General features: G+C 51.2%; 1 protein-coding gene across 16 annotated transcripts in view; it reads right to left on the reverse strand.

Moving 5' to 3' along the window:
- The window catches only part of PTPRS (protein tyrosine phosphatase, receptor type S), a 158552-nt gene that overhangs the window by 78694 nt on the left and 62381 nt on the right, over nt 1-17477 (reverse strand). For all 16 annotated transcript variants that reach the window (XM_027706167.1, XM_027706160.1, XM_027706159.1 and 13 more), the window contains 2 exons: nt 4040-4185; nt 2871-3012 (listed from right to left, as the gene is read on the reverse strand). In XM_027706167.1, the coding sequence (XP_027561968.1) occupies nt 2871-3012; nt 4040-4185 (288 nt within the window). The remainder of the gene's footprint in view (nt 1-2870; nt 3013-4039; nt 4186-17477) is intronic.

Genomic DNA, 17477 nt, shown 5'->3' on the forward strand with positions numbered 1-17477 from the left:
CTGCACAAAGGTACAGACACGTCTGTCTGATTACAGCACACACACAGGGCTGCAGAGCTACTCCAAAGCCCCTGGCGCAGTTGGCAGCAGCTGGGGCCCAGGTTTCCGTGCTCCAGAGTGTGCCAAGGTACCAGGTTCTGCAAATGACAGCTCCCATCCATCTCCAGGCTGTGGAGCAGCCGTGGAGCAGCCCCCTCTCTGTGCTCAGCATCAGTTCTGCAAGTGAGAGAAGAGACAGAGAGGAGGAGGAGGCCGTGCAGGGAAAGAGAGAAAAGACAAACAGGAGAGTGGGTGAGTGCAGAAGAGGGGAGGGGAAGGAGAGGCCTGGCTGCCAGTATGCTCACTTTGTCATTGTGGAGATCAGTGCATTTGGGCTTGGTGCTTTTAACTCTCCCAGCACTTAAAAATGCGGATAAAGAGGAGACAATCTTTGCTGTGTGAAAGCTGAGGAATGATTAAGGATGGAATAACTCCAGCTGGGCAGGGAAGGGGAGGGTCTGCTATAAAATCTGCTTCCTTGATGCTCTTCAGCATTGTCTCAGCCCATCCTGCAGTTAATTCCTGCTCCCTCAAGTTCCATGGATGGGTGCCCTCACTGCTGCAGCACAGTCAGAAACAGAGACCCCAAACCAGCTCCCAAACAGAACAGGAGAGCTTGTGAGAGCACAGCACACAGGCAGAATGTCCTGGTGGGATCAGCGAGGGGTGGAATTAGTGGGGCAGTGGGAAGATGCAGCCCCTGTGCTGTCATCTGTCCCCCTGGCTGACAAATGGATGATGCTGATCCCAGAAGGAAGAGCTGCACAAAGACACATACAGAGAGCCCTGGTCCCTCAGGACAGTCCCTGAGCTCAGCTCAGCATTCCCATTTTGCTCTCCACAACTCCCTGACAGGGGGCTGTGGCCAGGTGGGGGTCAGTCTCTTCTCCCAGGTAACAAGACCAGGAAATGGCCTCATGTTGTGCCAGGGGAGGGTCAGGTTGGACATCAGGAAGAATTTCTCCACAGAAAGGGTTGGTAAACATTGGCAGGGGCTGCCCAGGGAGGTGGTGGAGTCTCCATCCCTGGAGGTGTCCAAGGAATGACTGGATGTGTCACTCAGTGCTCTGGGCTGGGTGACAAGGTGGAGATGGGACACAGATTGGACCTGATGACCTTGGAGGTCTTTTCCAACCTTAATGATTCTATGATTCCATAAACTGCAGCTTGCTTTTGGGGGAGAAAGCCTTAAAACCACTGTGAGAATCCAGGGGATTGGTGAGGGCAGCAGCTGGAGGAGAACCTTCCCTGGACACTGCTGGTAGCTGCATTTGAGGGGTACAAACTTTGAATTTGACTGCAGGGGCACTTCTCCCAAACTGTCACAGCTCCCAAGGAATATATATGGGAATAAGTGTGAGGAATAAGGCTCCCAGCCCTCTGGGATAACCACAGTTAACACACTCCTGTCATCCTGTGCCATTCCAAGCTCCTGACAGATCCATCCCACCACGTTTCTCTAACAGAAGGTTAAATGCCACGGCAGGCAGAGGAGCTGCTCTGACATCTGAGTGCACCTACACAAATCTGTCAGGCATGAGTGGACCACGGGCCCACCTCCAAGGCAGCAGCATCCTGACAGCACAGAGCCTGCCAGGAGGGCAGCAGAAGGGATATTCCCTGCTCTGAGGGGAGGCCGAGGGCTTTGCCATGTGGCCCTCATGTCTGGTCTCTGTTCCCTGCTCTACATTTGGGATCTGCTCACCAGTTTCACTCTGCAGCATTAAGGACACGCTCGCTGCCTGTTCAAACAAAAGGATTTAAGATGAACACTGAAATTGCCGAAGAAAATGCAACAGCCCCACAGGCAGAGCTGCCACTTGGCCTGAGGGTCACACACTGCCTGGAGCTCCTAAATTTGTTGTTAGATGAAAGGCTCTTACTGCCCGTGTCCCTGCTAAAAAGCCCATGGCTTCATTCACAGCCAATGCTCCCGAGCTAAACTCCTCTGGGAGCTCTCAGGCAGTTATCCACCACCCCCTCCCTGCCAGGATCACCTGTGCTTTGAACAGAAAACATCACTGATGGGTGTTCTAAACCCTAAAATGGGTCCATTTCAGCACCCAACCTCGCTCAGCCCTTCACACAGGGATTTTAGGGATCTCCAGGGTAATGACAGCAAACATCCAGAGGCGTCCAGAGCAACAGCATATTGTTCCCTCCCCCACATCCAGTTCAGGGAGCATATTTCAAACAGATGACATGAAGGAGGCATCCATGTAAACATCCTCTGTAATGGGGACAAGTGGAAAAAAGAATCAGAACAAAATGGAGAGGGGGAACTGTTTTCTTGGAGAGCGCATGGAGCAAAAGACCTCTGGAAAGAGGAGAGATGCCCAGAAGGAATCTAGCACAAGAAAAAGGGGCTGCCATTGCTACCAACTGTGTGAAAGCCCATGCAGATGAAACATCATCTTAACCCCAGCCCATCAAGTGATTCCTCAATGGAAAAGGTTTTCTTGGTGCCACATTTCTGAGGAGAATAATGACGAGTTTCTGGTGCTGCTCCTAAACCTGGGGAAGGAATTTTTGGAGGGGAGGGAAGATCACAGGAGTCACAGGATAATTCAGGTTGGAAGGAACCTCAACACATCATCCAGTCAAACCCCCTGAAGTGGTCCAGTTTCAGCTTTGTTTCTTACACAGCAATTTTACATCTCTCCGGGGTAAGAACAGCAAACAGATCTGACGGGTCTGAGCAAACCAGAAACAGGAGGACTTTGTGCCTTGGTGAGGTGGTTTTTTAACAGCCTTCCCACCCAGCTGGAGGAAGGGAGAGGCTGAAGGGTCCCACTGTGAGCCTGGCACAGGGCAGGCAGGGTGCTCCTTACCTCGGAGGACGGTGAGCTTGGCATGGACAGTGACCTCCCCATGAGGGTTCTGAGCAACACACTCGTAAATGTTCTCATCCCGGGGAGTCCGGAGGGGCTGGATCCTCAAAACAGCACCTGCACTCTCATCAAATTCAATTGTCTGGGGGAGAAGAGAGACACACACAGAGTAAGTCTCCTTGGGTTGCAAGTAGAAGGTGAATTCCTGCTTCTAAAGAGACACACACACCCCCAAACACACTCCAGCAGCTGCCTCACAACCCTTACACAGAACCAACATGGTCAGCTTGGCCCTGCCCTGACCTCCAGGGGACACAACTGCCACAGTCAAACCCTGCCAGTGCCCACTGACCCACCAAACCAGAAACAGTAGGGCTCTGTGCCTTGGCCCCACAGTTTTTAACAGCCTTCCCACCCAGCTGAAGGAAGGGAGAAGCTGAAGGGTCCCACTGTGGTGGATCCCACTGTGAACACGTCCCACCACGTGCACCTCAAGGGCTCTGAAAGGACGAGCCTCGGTGCTGGTGTGTGGGGTGGGTGTTCAGAGCACAACTGTGGTGAAGGAGGAGGAAATGGAGCAAAGGAAAACAAAATAAAAACGAGCCCCCGCCTTGTTCCTCCACCCGCAGAGGCAGCTGACACCACAAAGCTCCTCTCAGCACACAGCTGCCTGGCAGGGCTCAGTCCCACAGCAAATTCCACAGGATGACCTCCCAGGCCTTGTTCCTCCACTCTCATTTCTATCTAAGCAATGCCAATTGCTTGGGTCTGGTTGCCAACTGTGATGTTTGCTCCAGACTGTCCCAGGATTAAAATGCTGAGCCATGGATGGGGATGAAAGGTGCATTTACCTTGATGAAGAACCACCAGCTTAGCCAGGGTCTCTTAAGGAAGGAAAAAGTTATATTATATCCCAGGAAGGGGAAAAACCCAACAAAACAAAAGGAAAAACTCCAGTAACATAAGTGAGCCAAGTTCTCTCTTGCTTTGGAACAAACCCAGCTGTTGACACGGCCAAGAGCTTGCATTTCACTCCTCCTGCTGTTAAAACTCCTCCCCTTCCAAATTTCCTTTTATTATCAGGTCTGAGAAGGGCCAAAGAGGAGCAGTGGCTGCTTTGTGTCAGTCTCTCTCTTCACACAGGCACAGATCTCAAGGACATCTCTTACCTCAAACCTCTGAGAGTTCACTTTCTTCCCTTTCTTGTTCCAGGTGACCCGTGGCTTTGGGTCTCCAGTCGCTTGGCACACAAAGGAGGCCACCCCTCCTGACACACCAATTTGGTCCACAGGTTTTTTAATGAACACAGGGGGACCTTTAAGAAAAAAAAAGAAATATCATCATTGGCACAAGGAGAGACAAACTCTAATAAACACCGTTTGTAATTAATAACAGCATTGTCACTGCTATTCTTAATAACCCCAGATGAAATTAAACCTCTTGGCCTTCTAGGAACAAAGTCTTTACCTTCTTTTTACATATGAAGAAGCTCCAGCAAGAAGTAATTAAGGGTCTGATGCTACAAAGAGATTTCAATGGTGCAAAGCCTCTTTTACTCCTGAAAAGTGGACTTTTAAATTGTTTTGCATGGGGGAAATTGCCCTTGCAAAGCCCATCTAATGATAATCACCAAAAGCTGGGAGAGCTGAAAACAACATCTAGAAACACTGAATTGCACTCCCCAGGTCCAAGAAAAGGACCAAAACACCAAGGAATGGGGGAGATTTACAGTAACGTAGCCAAGGCAGTGGGAGAAGGTGGGAGGAGGACCATGATACAGATGAAGCAGGACTTGGCACAAACAGATCTTGAGGATGATGGTGTGAAACAGGCTGGTGCCAGTGGCTTTAGCATGTGAAACCTCCTTGGCTTGTAGCACCTCTGCTTTCATCTGCAAATCTTGCCCGTGGCCCTCACGGGTACATTCCCACAGGTACGTCATCCCTTGGAACAGTGCAGAGGACACAGCCCAACAAACCCAAGCTGGGATCTCTTCAGAACAGCCCAGCTGTCAAGCCCAAGAGCAGAGCCAAGCCTGCAGTCCCTCCTGCAGCTCCCCTTCCCCTCTGCCCAGCATCAGAGAGCCCAGAAAAACACGGAATTCATGCTGCTGGAGGAAGGAACTCCTCAAGCTCCTCTCAGCTGCCCCGAGGTGCAGCGATGCCCGAACACTCACGGGCTGTTTGAGCCAGCCCAGGCCCAAAGGAACAACACCTGGTCCCACAGCACCTCTCCCTCAGCCCATCCACTGATTTCCACCCACATCCCACTACCTTCGAGCACCTCAGCAAGGATGGGAGGATGCTGGGATGGGCTTCCTGACCAAGGAAGGTGTCAAGGGGCTGCTCAGGAGAGGAAGCCGAGGCCAGGAGCGTTCATGCAGAGCCCATATTGCCTCTCCCCTCTGGGAATCCTCCTTCCGTGCTCTAACCTGTTTTCCTTGCGCAGTTTCCTCTCATCTAGTTAGTTCAGAATTTATTGAAATATTTAAATCACAAGGCCGCAGCTGTGTTCAAATAAAATCACTCAGATCATAAAGTTGCCGTCTGTTTTCCTTGAGAAAAGCAGAGCACGTGACTCTGAAATGAGTGTATTTATCTGAACATACTCAGAGTCTATAAAATAGGATGCAAACAGCCTCCCACAGGGCTTGACAGGAGGGCAAACGGTCGCTGCAGAGAAGTCTCCAGGGTCTTTTAGGGGTCAAAAGACAAAAGGAAGCCTTCTCCCCTTCCCTGCCTGGCATGGCCAGCAGTATATAAATAAAAGGCACTGAGCAAGCTCATGTGATGCAATCAAGCATTTGTTTCCACGCTGGAGGTAAATACAATTTGCTGGAGCTGTTTACGTCCCACCGAATGCTGTGTGTACAAAGCATCGCATTTATAAATATCCAAATCTATATTTAGAGGTCAGAGTCTTCTTTGCAATGTTACAGCTAAAGGTTATCAAGCAAGTCCCACTGGAGGAACTGGCACTGGGGGATCTGTCTTCCATCTGAGAAAGGTAAAACCCAAACTTTGCTTCAGGCTAAAGTATAAATGCTCACTCTGCCCACAGCCTGACTTCCTTCCTCTCTTCACCTCCGTTCGATATCTGAGGAGTTTGCAGAAGTCAATTCTGAAGGTACAGCTAAAAACATCCAGGGCTTTTAAGAACACTTTATTGATGCAAGTTCATTTCCTAAAATAAAAGCCCCTAATAAACCTTAATGTCAGGTGTACATTTAAATGGGTGCAGTATGATGAGAGCTCAGCTGAGGAGAAAAACAAGGTTCTATTTCCATCCTGAAGAAAGGGACGGTGCTCCAAAAAACAGTGAGCTTGGAGTCATTGCTCAGCATCCCTTTCTGAGGTCCGGTGTCACCTCAGCGTGTGGTGATGGGGAAGCTGAGCTGTCTGTGAACAGGTTTTTTCCTGAGCTCCCTGCAATTCCCAGCTGCCTACGAGAGACTCACCGTTAGACAGCGAGAGACAAAAGGAACCAAACAGAAACCCCCACCAAACAACCCATTTGATTTTACTACTCACTCGGAAAAAATGGGTGAAAATCAGAGCTAAACTGTTGATTTTAAAATTGCCCAAGCCTCTGAGCTGCAGATTTGATTCCTTCCCCCCCCTCCTGCGCTCTCCACCTCTGCACCCCCAGTCACTGCAGAACTTGTCACCAGCCCACGCCGAGCTCAGAGCAACCCTCTCCCCTCTGGGAACAGAGAGCCAGCGCTATCACAGGCAAGGTGGTGATGATCCAAGGTGGTGATGATCCAAGGTGGTGATGGATCCAAAGCTGAGACCAATCCCTGGGTGCTGCGTGGGACCCGCACAGCTCTGCCGTGCCAGGTCCAGCCTGCAGGGAGACACACACTCAGAGCTGAGCCTGCAGCTCTGCAAACGGCTTTGAAAGCCTCCAGAAGCGGGGACAAGGTGCCATGTGAAACCCTGTCAGCCCACTCAGAGGGTCTGAGGTGTTTCCCCTCGTTTGCCAAGAATGCGGGACCTCGGTTTTAAATAAATAAATAAAAATCAAAGCAACGCAGTTTCCAGACTTCACACTCGCAGTCCAGGGGATTTTGTATCACTTCACCAACCTTCCTGCATGGAGAGCTGAAAACAAGTCAGGTTTGAAAAGGCTGAGTCTAAGCTCCACCAGTCCAGTGGTCACAGAGATCTTTTTTCCTCCCCTTTCTCTGCCTTGCCAAGCAGTAAAACCTATTTTTTGTGCAGTGTCAAGCCAGGAATGGAAAAATCTGGAGCTTAAAAGAATTTTCCTACTACAAGAGGCTTCCTGCGGGGTCTGGGTCTCCGGAGGGAAGGTTGAAAAGACCGGATGGCTGCTGTGTACCTGTGATCCTCCTTTACAGCTTAATGGAAAGCCATCAAGTCAAGCTGAACCTTTCACTCCTGCCCACCTCCTACGCACTTCCCAAAAGCAGCAGCCGGGGCAAGCGACACGCTGGAGAGCTGCCACGGCCTGCAAGGAAGAGACACACGTTCCTCATCCATCCTGTGCCCTGTAATTGCACCAGCACACGCTGGGTGCCCTCTGGCCTCACCTCTGCCACCCCTGGCAGCTGCTCTGACCCTGCCCGGGGTTCCAATGGATGTTCCGGGAGCTGATGGGACCCTGCGCTCGCCTTCCCGTCACCCCACACAGGCAACCAACCTCCTGCTGCTGCCACTCCCCAAATCACAGGCTTGGAGAACCACAGGCGGTGCTGGCATCTGCTCAGAATCATGGAACCATGGAATCCCAGTCCCACCCAGTCCCACCCCCTGCCATGGGCAGGGACACCTTCCACTAGCCCACGTTCCTCCAAGCCCCGTCCAACCTGGCCTTGGACACTTCCAGGGATGGGGCAGCCACAGCTTCTCTGCCCAACCTGTGCCAGGGCCTCCCCACCCTCCCAGGAAGGAGTTTCTTCCCAACCTGGCCTTAGGAAGGCAACTTCTTCCTAATATCTAATCTAAACCTACTCTCTTTCAGTTTAAAGCCATTTTGGTGCATCTGAAACACCTCTAAAGCAGAATATTGCATCCTAATTTTGAGCAGTGTATACACATGTCTTTTGGTATCCACATCAAACGTGGATATTTTTAATGCTTTGTGTGAGGGATTTTGGGATGCTCCCGCAGACTTTGGGAAGAAGCTGCGAGTTGGAAAGAGTGGGGGTCTCTACTCATCCCCCAGGCACACGGGAGGGATCAGCCCACGTGCCAGGGCTGCACACTGAGGCAGTTTCCCCAATGAAGAGGAAGATGCTGCTGCCTCCTCTCCCCTCCCCTCCCCTCCCCTCCTTCCCTCTTTCATGTGACACCAAAGCAGGGAAAGTTCTTCGAACGCAGTCACGTTAAAACCACCCCAACATCTCCCTGCTAACGATACACAGATGACACAACAGGCTGAGCAGCTCTACAGCAAGGAAGCTGGAAAGATGTAGGAGTGGGGGAAAGGAGGGGACATCTCAGCCTTTAAACCCAAATGTCCCTTGGGAACGGCTGCCGTGGTGAACAGCGGGTGATGGACGAGCAGCGAGGGAGACAGGCCGGCCACCATATGCCTGTCTGAGACATCAAATGCCAAAGACAGGGAAAGGGGTGGAGAACCCAGAGGTGGTTTGAGGGGTGGGAGAGAGGCAGGAGCACAAATGAGCTCCACATATCGGAGCTGACAGCTGACAGGAGCGGGACGAGGGGGAAGGAAAAGAAAAAGCCAGTTATGAAGGTGCACCAGGGTCCCTCTGCTGCCTTCCCTAAGCCTGGTCGGAGCAGGGTGTCCCTCCTGTGGCACTACAGGAGGGTTGTGGAGGGACCAGGAGGTCAGGGATGCACTGAGCCTCACAGACCATGCAAAGGCAGGGGCAGCTTTCTCCACACCACCCCAATACATTCCAGCCCCAAAACTGCTGCTCCCTCCTCAGCTACACCTGCCAGCTGTGGGGCAGTCCAAGCAGAAAGCTGCTCCCACAAGGAGAGGGACATGTCCCCTTCCAGCCACTTCCCACAGGCCTGGACGTGTCACTGTCACAGTAACAGGCCTGTCTGGCCCCACAGGTGCCAAGGGAAAGGCTGGAGGATGGTCCCTGACCACATCACTGTGTATTTGCCCCAGTGTGTGTGTCCCTCTGTGCCCCAGGCTGCCCCTCTGCACCTCTGCATCCTCCTGACCCCCATTCCAGCTCTCTCCCCGCACCCTCAGCCCCACGGCAGGGACCTGGGGCTGATTTCAGATGGCAAAACTCACCTCTGTGCTCACCCCCTCCCACCACCTCCTGCCAGCCCCAGGAAAGCACCTCAACAATGGACCTCAGATAAAGACAAAGCCACTTGTTCTCCCATCTGGCCGCAGCGCTGAGCAGCGGGAGCCCGGCTGAAGGGGCCCCTCGCCCACAAGCAGCAGCAATCCACGGAGACAAAAGAAAGCCAGCTACAAAACACGGACTTTAAAAGGTTTTGCTTCCATTTTTGGAGCCCTCGGTCCCCGCTGGCAGCTCCGTGGAAGCCCACGCGGCCCATCCTGCCGGCACACAAAGCGCCGCTTCCAGCTCCTCCTTCTCCGGTGAGTAAACCCTCATTATCCCACCCTGGGGAAGGAGCACGCTCTCCACTGCGCCCCAGAGTGCCACGGGAACCGAGGCAGAAGCAAGGGCACAGCAGGAAGGCCATTTTCCTGCCACTTGGCCGGTTTATGAGCCTTCCTACACACGCTCCCAGCCGTCCTTTTGCTCACCGCTCCCGTTCGACCTTCAGCAAACAGCCCCGTGGTGCTGAGCCCAACATTTCCCCGTGGATCTGCCCACTGTGAGAGTGCCCACGCTGCAGGAGAGATTCAGGGCATGTTAGGCAGTGACAACCTTTATCCTTGCTCAAGAACACTCAGCAGATGGAAACTCACCCTTTTTTGTGCACATGGACACACACAGAGGCACCTCCACCTTTCAAATCAAAGGGAAAAGTTAAGACCACGAAGCCATTTGTGGTCAATGTTATTTTGCCATTAGTTGCACACCCCAATCTGCTTTTCCAGGCTGCAGATCATTCCCATAGCTGGGATTCAGATCTCTGGCTCTGGTGCAAAGCCGGCTGACCTTGGGAACTCGCCCTTCCCCACACCTCAGGCTGCCACACGTAGCAGGGAGGTGACAACCCTCATTTCTCACACCTGCCTGTCTGTCTTGGTCTAGACACTACACGCAGTTTGGAGCAGGGATGGTCTAGGAACAGCTCTGTTCAGCACTCAGCACCCCGGGTGGCACTGAACACAGCTGCAGCCTCTGAAGACTGAAATACAAACAAAATAACCACAAAAACATCACCAGAGGGAACTCAGAGACCTTCTCCAACAGGTACTTCTTGGGGAGAGAAGATGTTAAAAATCAAAAGCCAGACAAAAGCTTCGGAATCTTCCAACAACCAGTTCATGTCAGCTGGAATGAGACATCTCTCCCTGTTATTTCTCACCCCCTGCTAACTTGCAGAGCCACCAGGAAGGAATCTGATGGTGTTCCCACTGCCATGCACAGAGTTAACCCCCCTCCTCTCCTCTTCTTCCTCCTCCCTCTTCCTTTGGTTTCTGGGCTGAACCTTTCTGCTGATCTACTGAAACTCCATCTCCCTTTTCCACAACTGCTGACGGGCTCACAATCGGAGAAGGAGCCCAAGGTACTCCCCAACCACAGCCCTGGGTGGTTGTGCTTTCATCTGCCCTCCTGAAAACCCTGCCAGGAATGTGAGATGGGGGTCCAGCCACGCTCCCACTGTTTGTTGGTTGCTTTAGGAAGTGTGTTTGACACACACGTGCTGCTGTGGTCTGACTGCACACAGATCCATGCCCTGTGTTGGAAGGATGGGGATGGGAGTGTGGAGGCACAGCCAGAGGAGCAGCTCTGCCACACCAGTGACCCGGGAGACAAAACGTGGAGCAGAAGGTAGAAAGGATGGAAAAAATCAGTGGGAATGAGAAGAGATCAACAAGGGAAATGGCACGTTCTTGGGGCTGACCTGTGCAGGGCCGAGAGCTGGACTTTGATGATCCTTGTGGGCCCCTTCCAAGGCAGGATATTCCATGACTCTGTGCAAGAGAACTGGAGCAAGCTGGATAGAAGGGAGGTGTTCAGAGCCAGAGCAAGGAAGTGAAGACTAGATGGAGGAGACAAACTACAGAGCAGATGAAAACAGGAGAGAGCAGCCAAATTTGACACAGATGGAGAGTGGGGAGCAAGAATGCTCTGTTTGGAATGGGTCCGTATTCCAAAGCAGTGGCATTAGGGAGCGGGGGAGCTTGTGAGAGGGATAGAGGCAAGGGAGACAGCTCCAGAATCCACATTTTTCCTCAGGAGGAGAGTGAGAGTTGCAAACTGGGCACAGGACCGGGGAGGAGTCTCTGTGGAGGCACTCCACAAGATTGAGAACACCCCTTGGAGAGGCCCTGCAGAGACCCAGGTCCCCCTGAAATCCGGGGGACAGATTTTGCACTTTTTCTTTCCCAGGGCTGTTTCTCGGTGCCTCACAAATAAAAGTAAAATGAGGGTTTTCTGACAGAACAAACAAACAGGGAGTGAATTATTTTCCATTTCCCCGTCAATAACTTCTCCCCAGCCCAGTCGTCTTATCATCATAAAAAGTCCATTAAGCAGTAATTGGGGAGGCAGGAGAAGGCAGGGCTGGTCCCTGGAACAGGAGCACGCTCGCTCCCCAACTGGCCTTTTCTGGGAAGGCAGACAGGATAATTATAGGCTTTAGACAGAGACTTCCTCTTACTGTCAGCAGCTCTTGGCTCCCTTCAGGGAGACGGGACTGGCAAGGTTGGGCAAAGGAGGGTAAAAAAAGATCGAGGACATTTTCTGAGAAGTGAAATACTTCCACCTTGCTATTCCCCTGCTGCTGAGCCACCAAAGCCCTGCCCTGACTCAGAAAAGCTGTGCTACCACAGGCTGTTCCCTGTTGGACATAGGGGAATGTCACCTGGATGATTATCCCTTCTTTCCTGCAAGGCCCCAGGGAAGGAAGGGCAGCGATGAAGGACGTGACCCAAGCACAGGAGTTAACACAGGCAGAAAATGGGTGAGGAAGATGAAGAACTCATTTCATACACCTTTAACTACCCTGGCTGCCCAACACCTACCTGTGGTGCCAGCTCCCACCTCTCCCCCCAGCCAGGATGAGGCAGCAGTCCATTCAGAGCCAGCATCATATCAAGCTGTTCTCGCCATCAGGCTTGTAATTTTGGGGATCTGGCACATCCATACAGCTTTCAAGCTCCTGTTTGAAATGCACTGGGATACAGACCCTTTGGAAGAGGAGATACGAGCCTGAAGCAGTGAGGCAGGAGGAGACTGAGGCTACCAAAAATCTATTCCTAGTTCTGACATCCAAGGTGAGAAAAACCTGCTTGCTGGAGGGGAAGCATAATCCTTCCTTCTGGTCTGTTTAAACTGCTGGTTTCCAGGGATGGGACCGTTCCTTATCACCTGGGAACAGCACTGGGATGAGGTTATCCCATTTCAGCAGGAATCCTCCAGGCTACCATCACACATCCCTGTGCATGGAAAGGATCCACCTCACCCCATGGCAAAAAGGGTATTTGTCACTTCCACGGATCAGCCCCAGCTCCAGTGACTGGCACCTTGATACAGCCAAGGAAAACATTCCTCCAGCTGGGATTTATACAAAGGGATAATAGGGCACATGTAATGATACACATATACAGGATGAAAACTGCTTGATGGGCCAGGACAGGGAGATGTCCCTGTTCTGCAGGGAGTGGGGTGGTATTCTGGGCCTTCTTCTTCCTTCCCCAGCAGGAAAACTGGTGCCTGTATCTCACACCATGTAGTGAGCACACAGCAGAAAGCACCCACCCTGTGAGAACTTCCACAGTGAGGGTCAAAGCATCACCTGGGCTTGTGTTCAACGGATGAGAAATGGAGGATTAATGCTGGGGGTGAAGGGGTCTGCATTTGGCAGGGAAGGACAGCAAATGCAGCAGGGAGCTGGTGCCCAGCATCAGAATGAGACCCTGCACACAAGGCAGGAAAGGAGGGAAAAGAGGCAGCACTAAGCAGGGTATGGAATATGTGCAGGAGGGAACGTGATCTGGAGGATGCAAGACTGAGATTGCTTTTCAACACATTCTGTGGCCACATCCCACAAAGATCCTCCTCCTGTGCCTCAGTTTCCCCACCTCCTTCTCTCACCAGTTCAGATGGTGAGCACTGCAGGTGCACAACTGCTGCTCTCTGCTCCCACCCTCCCTCCCTGGCACAGACCAAACCCAGGGGCAGAGGAGCGTGTTGGTGGGAATCCTCTGGCCAGGATTCTCCTTCATCTCCTGGCATTACAACACAGGAAGGAAGCTGCTCCTTGTGACCAGCAAGAGCTGAAGGAGATGAGCACTGCTCTCATGCAGGATGGCAGCCCTGGGATCAGCCAGGAAGCTCCAGCAAACAAAGGAGCACACGTGGCCTCAGCAACGTGGACCCTGGGGGTACATGAATGCTGTAGCAACATCTCATTCCATGTCTGTCCACAGGTCCCATAACAAGGCATAACAACCCAGAGCAGAGCCAGAGACCCAAGGAGCTGTCCTGGCAACTTAATGAGGGCCCCTTGTCCATCAATGTCACGACAGCAATCCCAGGTTGTTTGCGATCACAAGCTTGAGGCAGGGAGCTCTCCCTGCCCTTGCCAAGTTGCTAAGACAGCTTCTACTTCAGCCATCTCATTGATAATGGCATCCTGGAGCAGCTCGAGTCACCACCTACTGAGAAAAGACCCAGCTAGAAAGGATTTGGCTCTTTGCTCAACTTCCACTGCTCTGAGTCACTAAAGAATCCGAGTCCGGGGGGGGACACCAGAACATGAAAAAACCATCTCCTACGGGACAAGCCTGCAAGAAGAAAAAGCTTAACGAGCCCGGATCCAGCTCCCAGGGGGCCATGCCATCTTAATACAGCCCAGCCTCAGTCCTGCACCACCACAAAGTGACAGCAGAGTCAGCACAACGGGGAAAACAAACCGCTACAAGCTCCTGCAGCTCATGGTCCTTCCGAGAAAGGGCAGAGCTGGGAGCCCCCAGGATGGGATCAGGGAGATCAGCCCCAACCCTGGGGTTTGGGATGTGACACAGAGCTTTGCAAACTGTAAACGCACAGTTAAGTCCTGTCTTGCATCACCAGCTCAGGAGGGGCTGCAGCTCTACTTGCACGAGATCGGGGGATGGATGACCCCAGTCGAGGTTTGCCAGCTCATATGTGGGATCACTTGGGGATGAAAGGCACACCAGGCAAATAAAACATCATCTGATAAAGCTCTGCTCTCCTAATCCTGTAAATAAAAGCTGTGTTACTTCCACTTCCTAGCTGTTGTCTGCTTCTTCCCTTCAGGCTCAAAGAGAAGAAGGTTCCTGGTCTACAAGAACAGGGAAAGGTACAGCTCCTACAGCACAGAATTTGGGGTGTTTTCAAAAGTTTTTTGCATCATTCCTATCCGACCCCACATTCTCCATGGAACAAAAGGAGATTCGGGATATACAAGCTTGAAACACTGAGTCTTAACAGTATATTTTGAGCCTGTATTGCTTATCAGTATTGAGGTTGGGATGTCAAGGGAACTCAAGATGGGAGATCTTGAAAACAAGAACCCAGAACCTAATAAAGCCATGACTAATGGATGAACACAACCTTTAACAACGATGAACTTTGACTCCTACCACACGAGTCACTGCAATTTCTGTCTCTGAGCCACACTGCTCATCATTCAGATTTGTAGTGGGCACATCAACACAGAAGAATCAAAAAAAAAGGGAGAATCCAACAGCACTGCTGAGAACTGACAGCAGTGGGAACGTGATGAGTTCAGCTTTGAGATAACTAGAGACTCAGTGAGCCAGAAAAACAGTGCAAGGCACGAGTGAGAGAGAAATGGAAACATGGAAAAGCAGCAGCAATGCCACCTTAAATTCTACTGTCCAAGGCAGTAACTGAGGAAGGTGAGCTTTGTTTGAGCAGGACAGGTTTCTGATTGTGTTTGACACCTGCCAAGGGATGGCTTCTCACCAGGAGTCTGTCCTGCAGCCCCTCCAGGCACTGGGAAGGTGAATCCCTCCCCTTTCATCAGGAGAAGGCAATCCCTCCAGGGGCAGCTACTGGAATTAGCCCCAATTAGCAGATCTTAGAAGGAAAGGGGCATTTCATAGCTCTCATACAGAAACAACACACACAGAAAGCCCTCCAAGCCAAGCATGTGCTCCCCAGACAAAGAGAAACAAGAGCTGAAGGATCTCCCTGGCTCTCTGGGAGCCCACTGGAACCAGTCTCAAGGTGATCTTTGAGCTGAATTGAAAAAAAACCCTACACCACCATTTTAGAAATCCATTCATACAAATCAAAGTCCAGGCTAAAGATTTGTGAATCTTAGCAGCACGCTCAGACTAATTTAACAATAAATCCATGAATTCCAACAGAGGTGAGGGAGGAAGAGGACACAGCCAAATTAATTTGACTTTATTAATTAAAAAAACCACCAAGTTTCATCACCCCACCATTCTTTAGAGGTTGTGTGAGAGTGGGGGGAGCTATGCTCATTAATTATGCAGAAAATGCAAAACTATCAGCCTCTGAATGAGCTTAAAATAAGGAGAAACCCTTTCAGAAGGGGGAGAAATTACTCCCCAAGGCAGCTGAAATTTCTCTTGCAACTTCAAAGGACAATAAATTATTCAAATCACTCGCGCCACTCCACACGCTCTCTCACTCTCTCCCCTTCTCAATTTTATGCTCCTGAGTCAATTAAAGATTTGGAGGACTCAGAGAAACTTTGTAGAATGCTAAACCAGTTGCAGCTCCTTCTATTTATTTTTTTTTCTCTTCTTTAAAGCTTTGCTTTTGCTCTCAGCCTCAAAAGGAAACAGAAATGATTCTGTGCATTGCAGATGAAACGAGCAGCGTTGGTTTTTCACCAGGCTCGTATGAAGCAGCAATGTTTCATGTCTGCAAAACCAAGATGGGACATGCTCAAAACCCTCTACTGTGAAAACAGGTCAACCCACAGTCCCTCATGTCAACGGTTTGAATCATTCATCTCAAGATCCCCTTTCAAAGTCTTTGCAGAAGACGTCCAAAATGTATTTATAATGCTCTCTCCTGGCACTCCTCAGGTCTGGGGTAGCTGTGATCTCTTCCACAGTCACTGCTGTGCCCTTGGATGGAGCAGGAGGTTCCTCTGCCAAACCCCAACACGACTGTTTAGCATTTGCAGAGGGAGAACCTGGCGTGGTTTAACCAGGACAGATCCCCAACTCAAGACCGGGACTAATTACACCGGACAACAGCATGGCAAGAGCAGTCCTTGCTCGAAAAAGCCATCTAGACAAGCAAAAGGAGGGTTGAGAAGGTGCAGTCACAGTGTGAGGACACTCCCAACTCCTGTCCCAGCCCCTGGCCCTCAGCCCATGCGCTGCTTATCTCCCTGCACACAGCAGATGGTCTAAAACGTGACTATTTTCATGAACTTTTAACAATCCCCCAAAAATTAAAAGCAGCTGCAGTGCAGGGAACATCACAGCTTTCTAAGGTGGGAACTGGGACCAATTATGTTGCAAGAGAACATCCTTGACTGGAGGGGAAGAGTGGCACAGAGTAAATAAAACTGTTCTTGGGAGATTGTGTCTCCCAGGCCAACACGAGCCCAGACTCCATCCCACGCACCGAGGAACGACATTCCTCTGGTCGGGCGTCCTTGAAAAACACTCTGCTCACCTTCTAAGAATAATGCTGGGCTTGCCAGGCCACAAAAAGGGTGGGAATACCCTCACAGATTCCCTTTAGTGACCCAGGAGATCCGTATTTTGCTGGTCTTGAAAAGACATGAGCACAGGGGCCTTGCCAGAGAGATGGAAAGCTGATGTGACCCAGGGCCTGGGTGAGACACCGGAAAGATCCCGTCCTTCCCGGCAGCATGTGCGAGAACTGCCAGGGTGAACAGGACAACCAAGGGGAAAAGTCACAAGGAAAAAAGTCTGGGCTTCCTGGCAAAGCCTGACACAGAGGAGCAGCCCCGGTTTTGGCATCCAGGTACGGTGAAGACAGACACCTCCTGCCTCACAAACCCTCTGCACATGACATTTTCACACAAGCTGCTTGTTTACACAACAAACAGATGCTCTTTTCCCCTAACTTAAACATCTAATGAAGCTGAGCAGCAAGAACCTCTGGGTGGGAAAAGATCCTTCACCAGGAGACACCCATGGCTGGGTCCCAAACACCCGTGGCTGCTGCTGTCCCCAGGTGCTCCTCAGCAGAGATTAATCTAATGAGCACTCACAGTGTGGGGCACAGCTGAGGCCTGGGCACTGCCAGCCCCCCCTGCCCCCGAGGAACCTCTTTTGACAGATGATTGATTTTTCTCCCCGGGTCCTACAGAAGACACAAACTTTCCAATTTGAGTTATCTTTAAAAAAAAAAGAGAAAAAAAAAAGAGTAGGAAAGAAAAGAGATACATCACTCGATCCAGTCAGGCAAGGTTTAATTTAATCAGGCACTTAAACAAGGTGACATAGAAGCTTAATTCAGTGTCCTTGAGTGAGACAACAACCAGCCCAGAACCCTCAGCA

Source organism: Neopelma chrysocephalum, unplaced genomic scaffold, assembly GCF_003984885.1.
Source record: "Neopelma chrysocephalum unplaced genomic scaffold, ASM398488v2 Primary Assembly neopelma1_365, whole genome shotgun sequence".
NCBI lineage: Eukaryota > Metazoa > Chordata > Aves > Passeriformes > Pipridae > Neopelma > Neopelma chrysocephalum.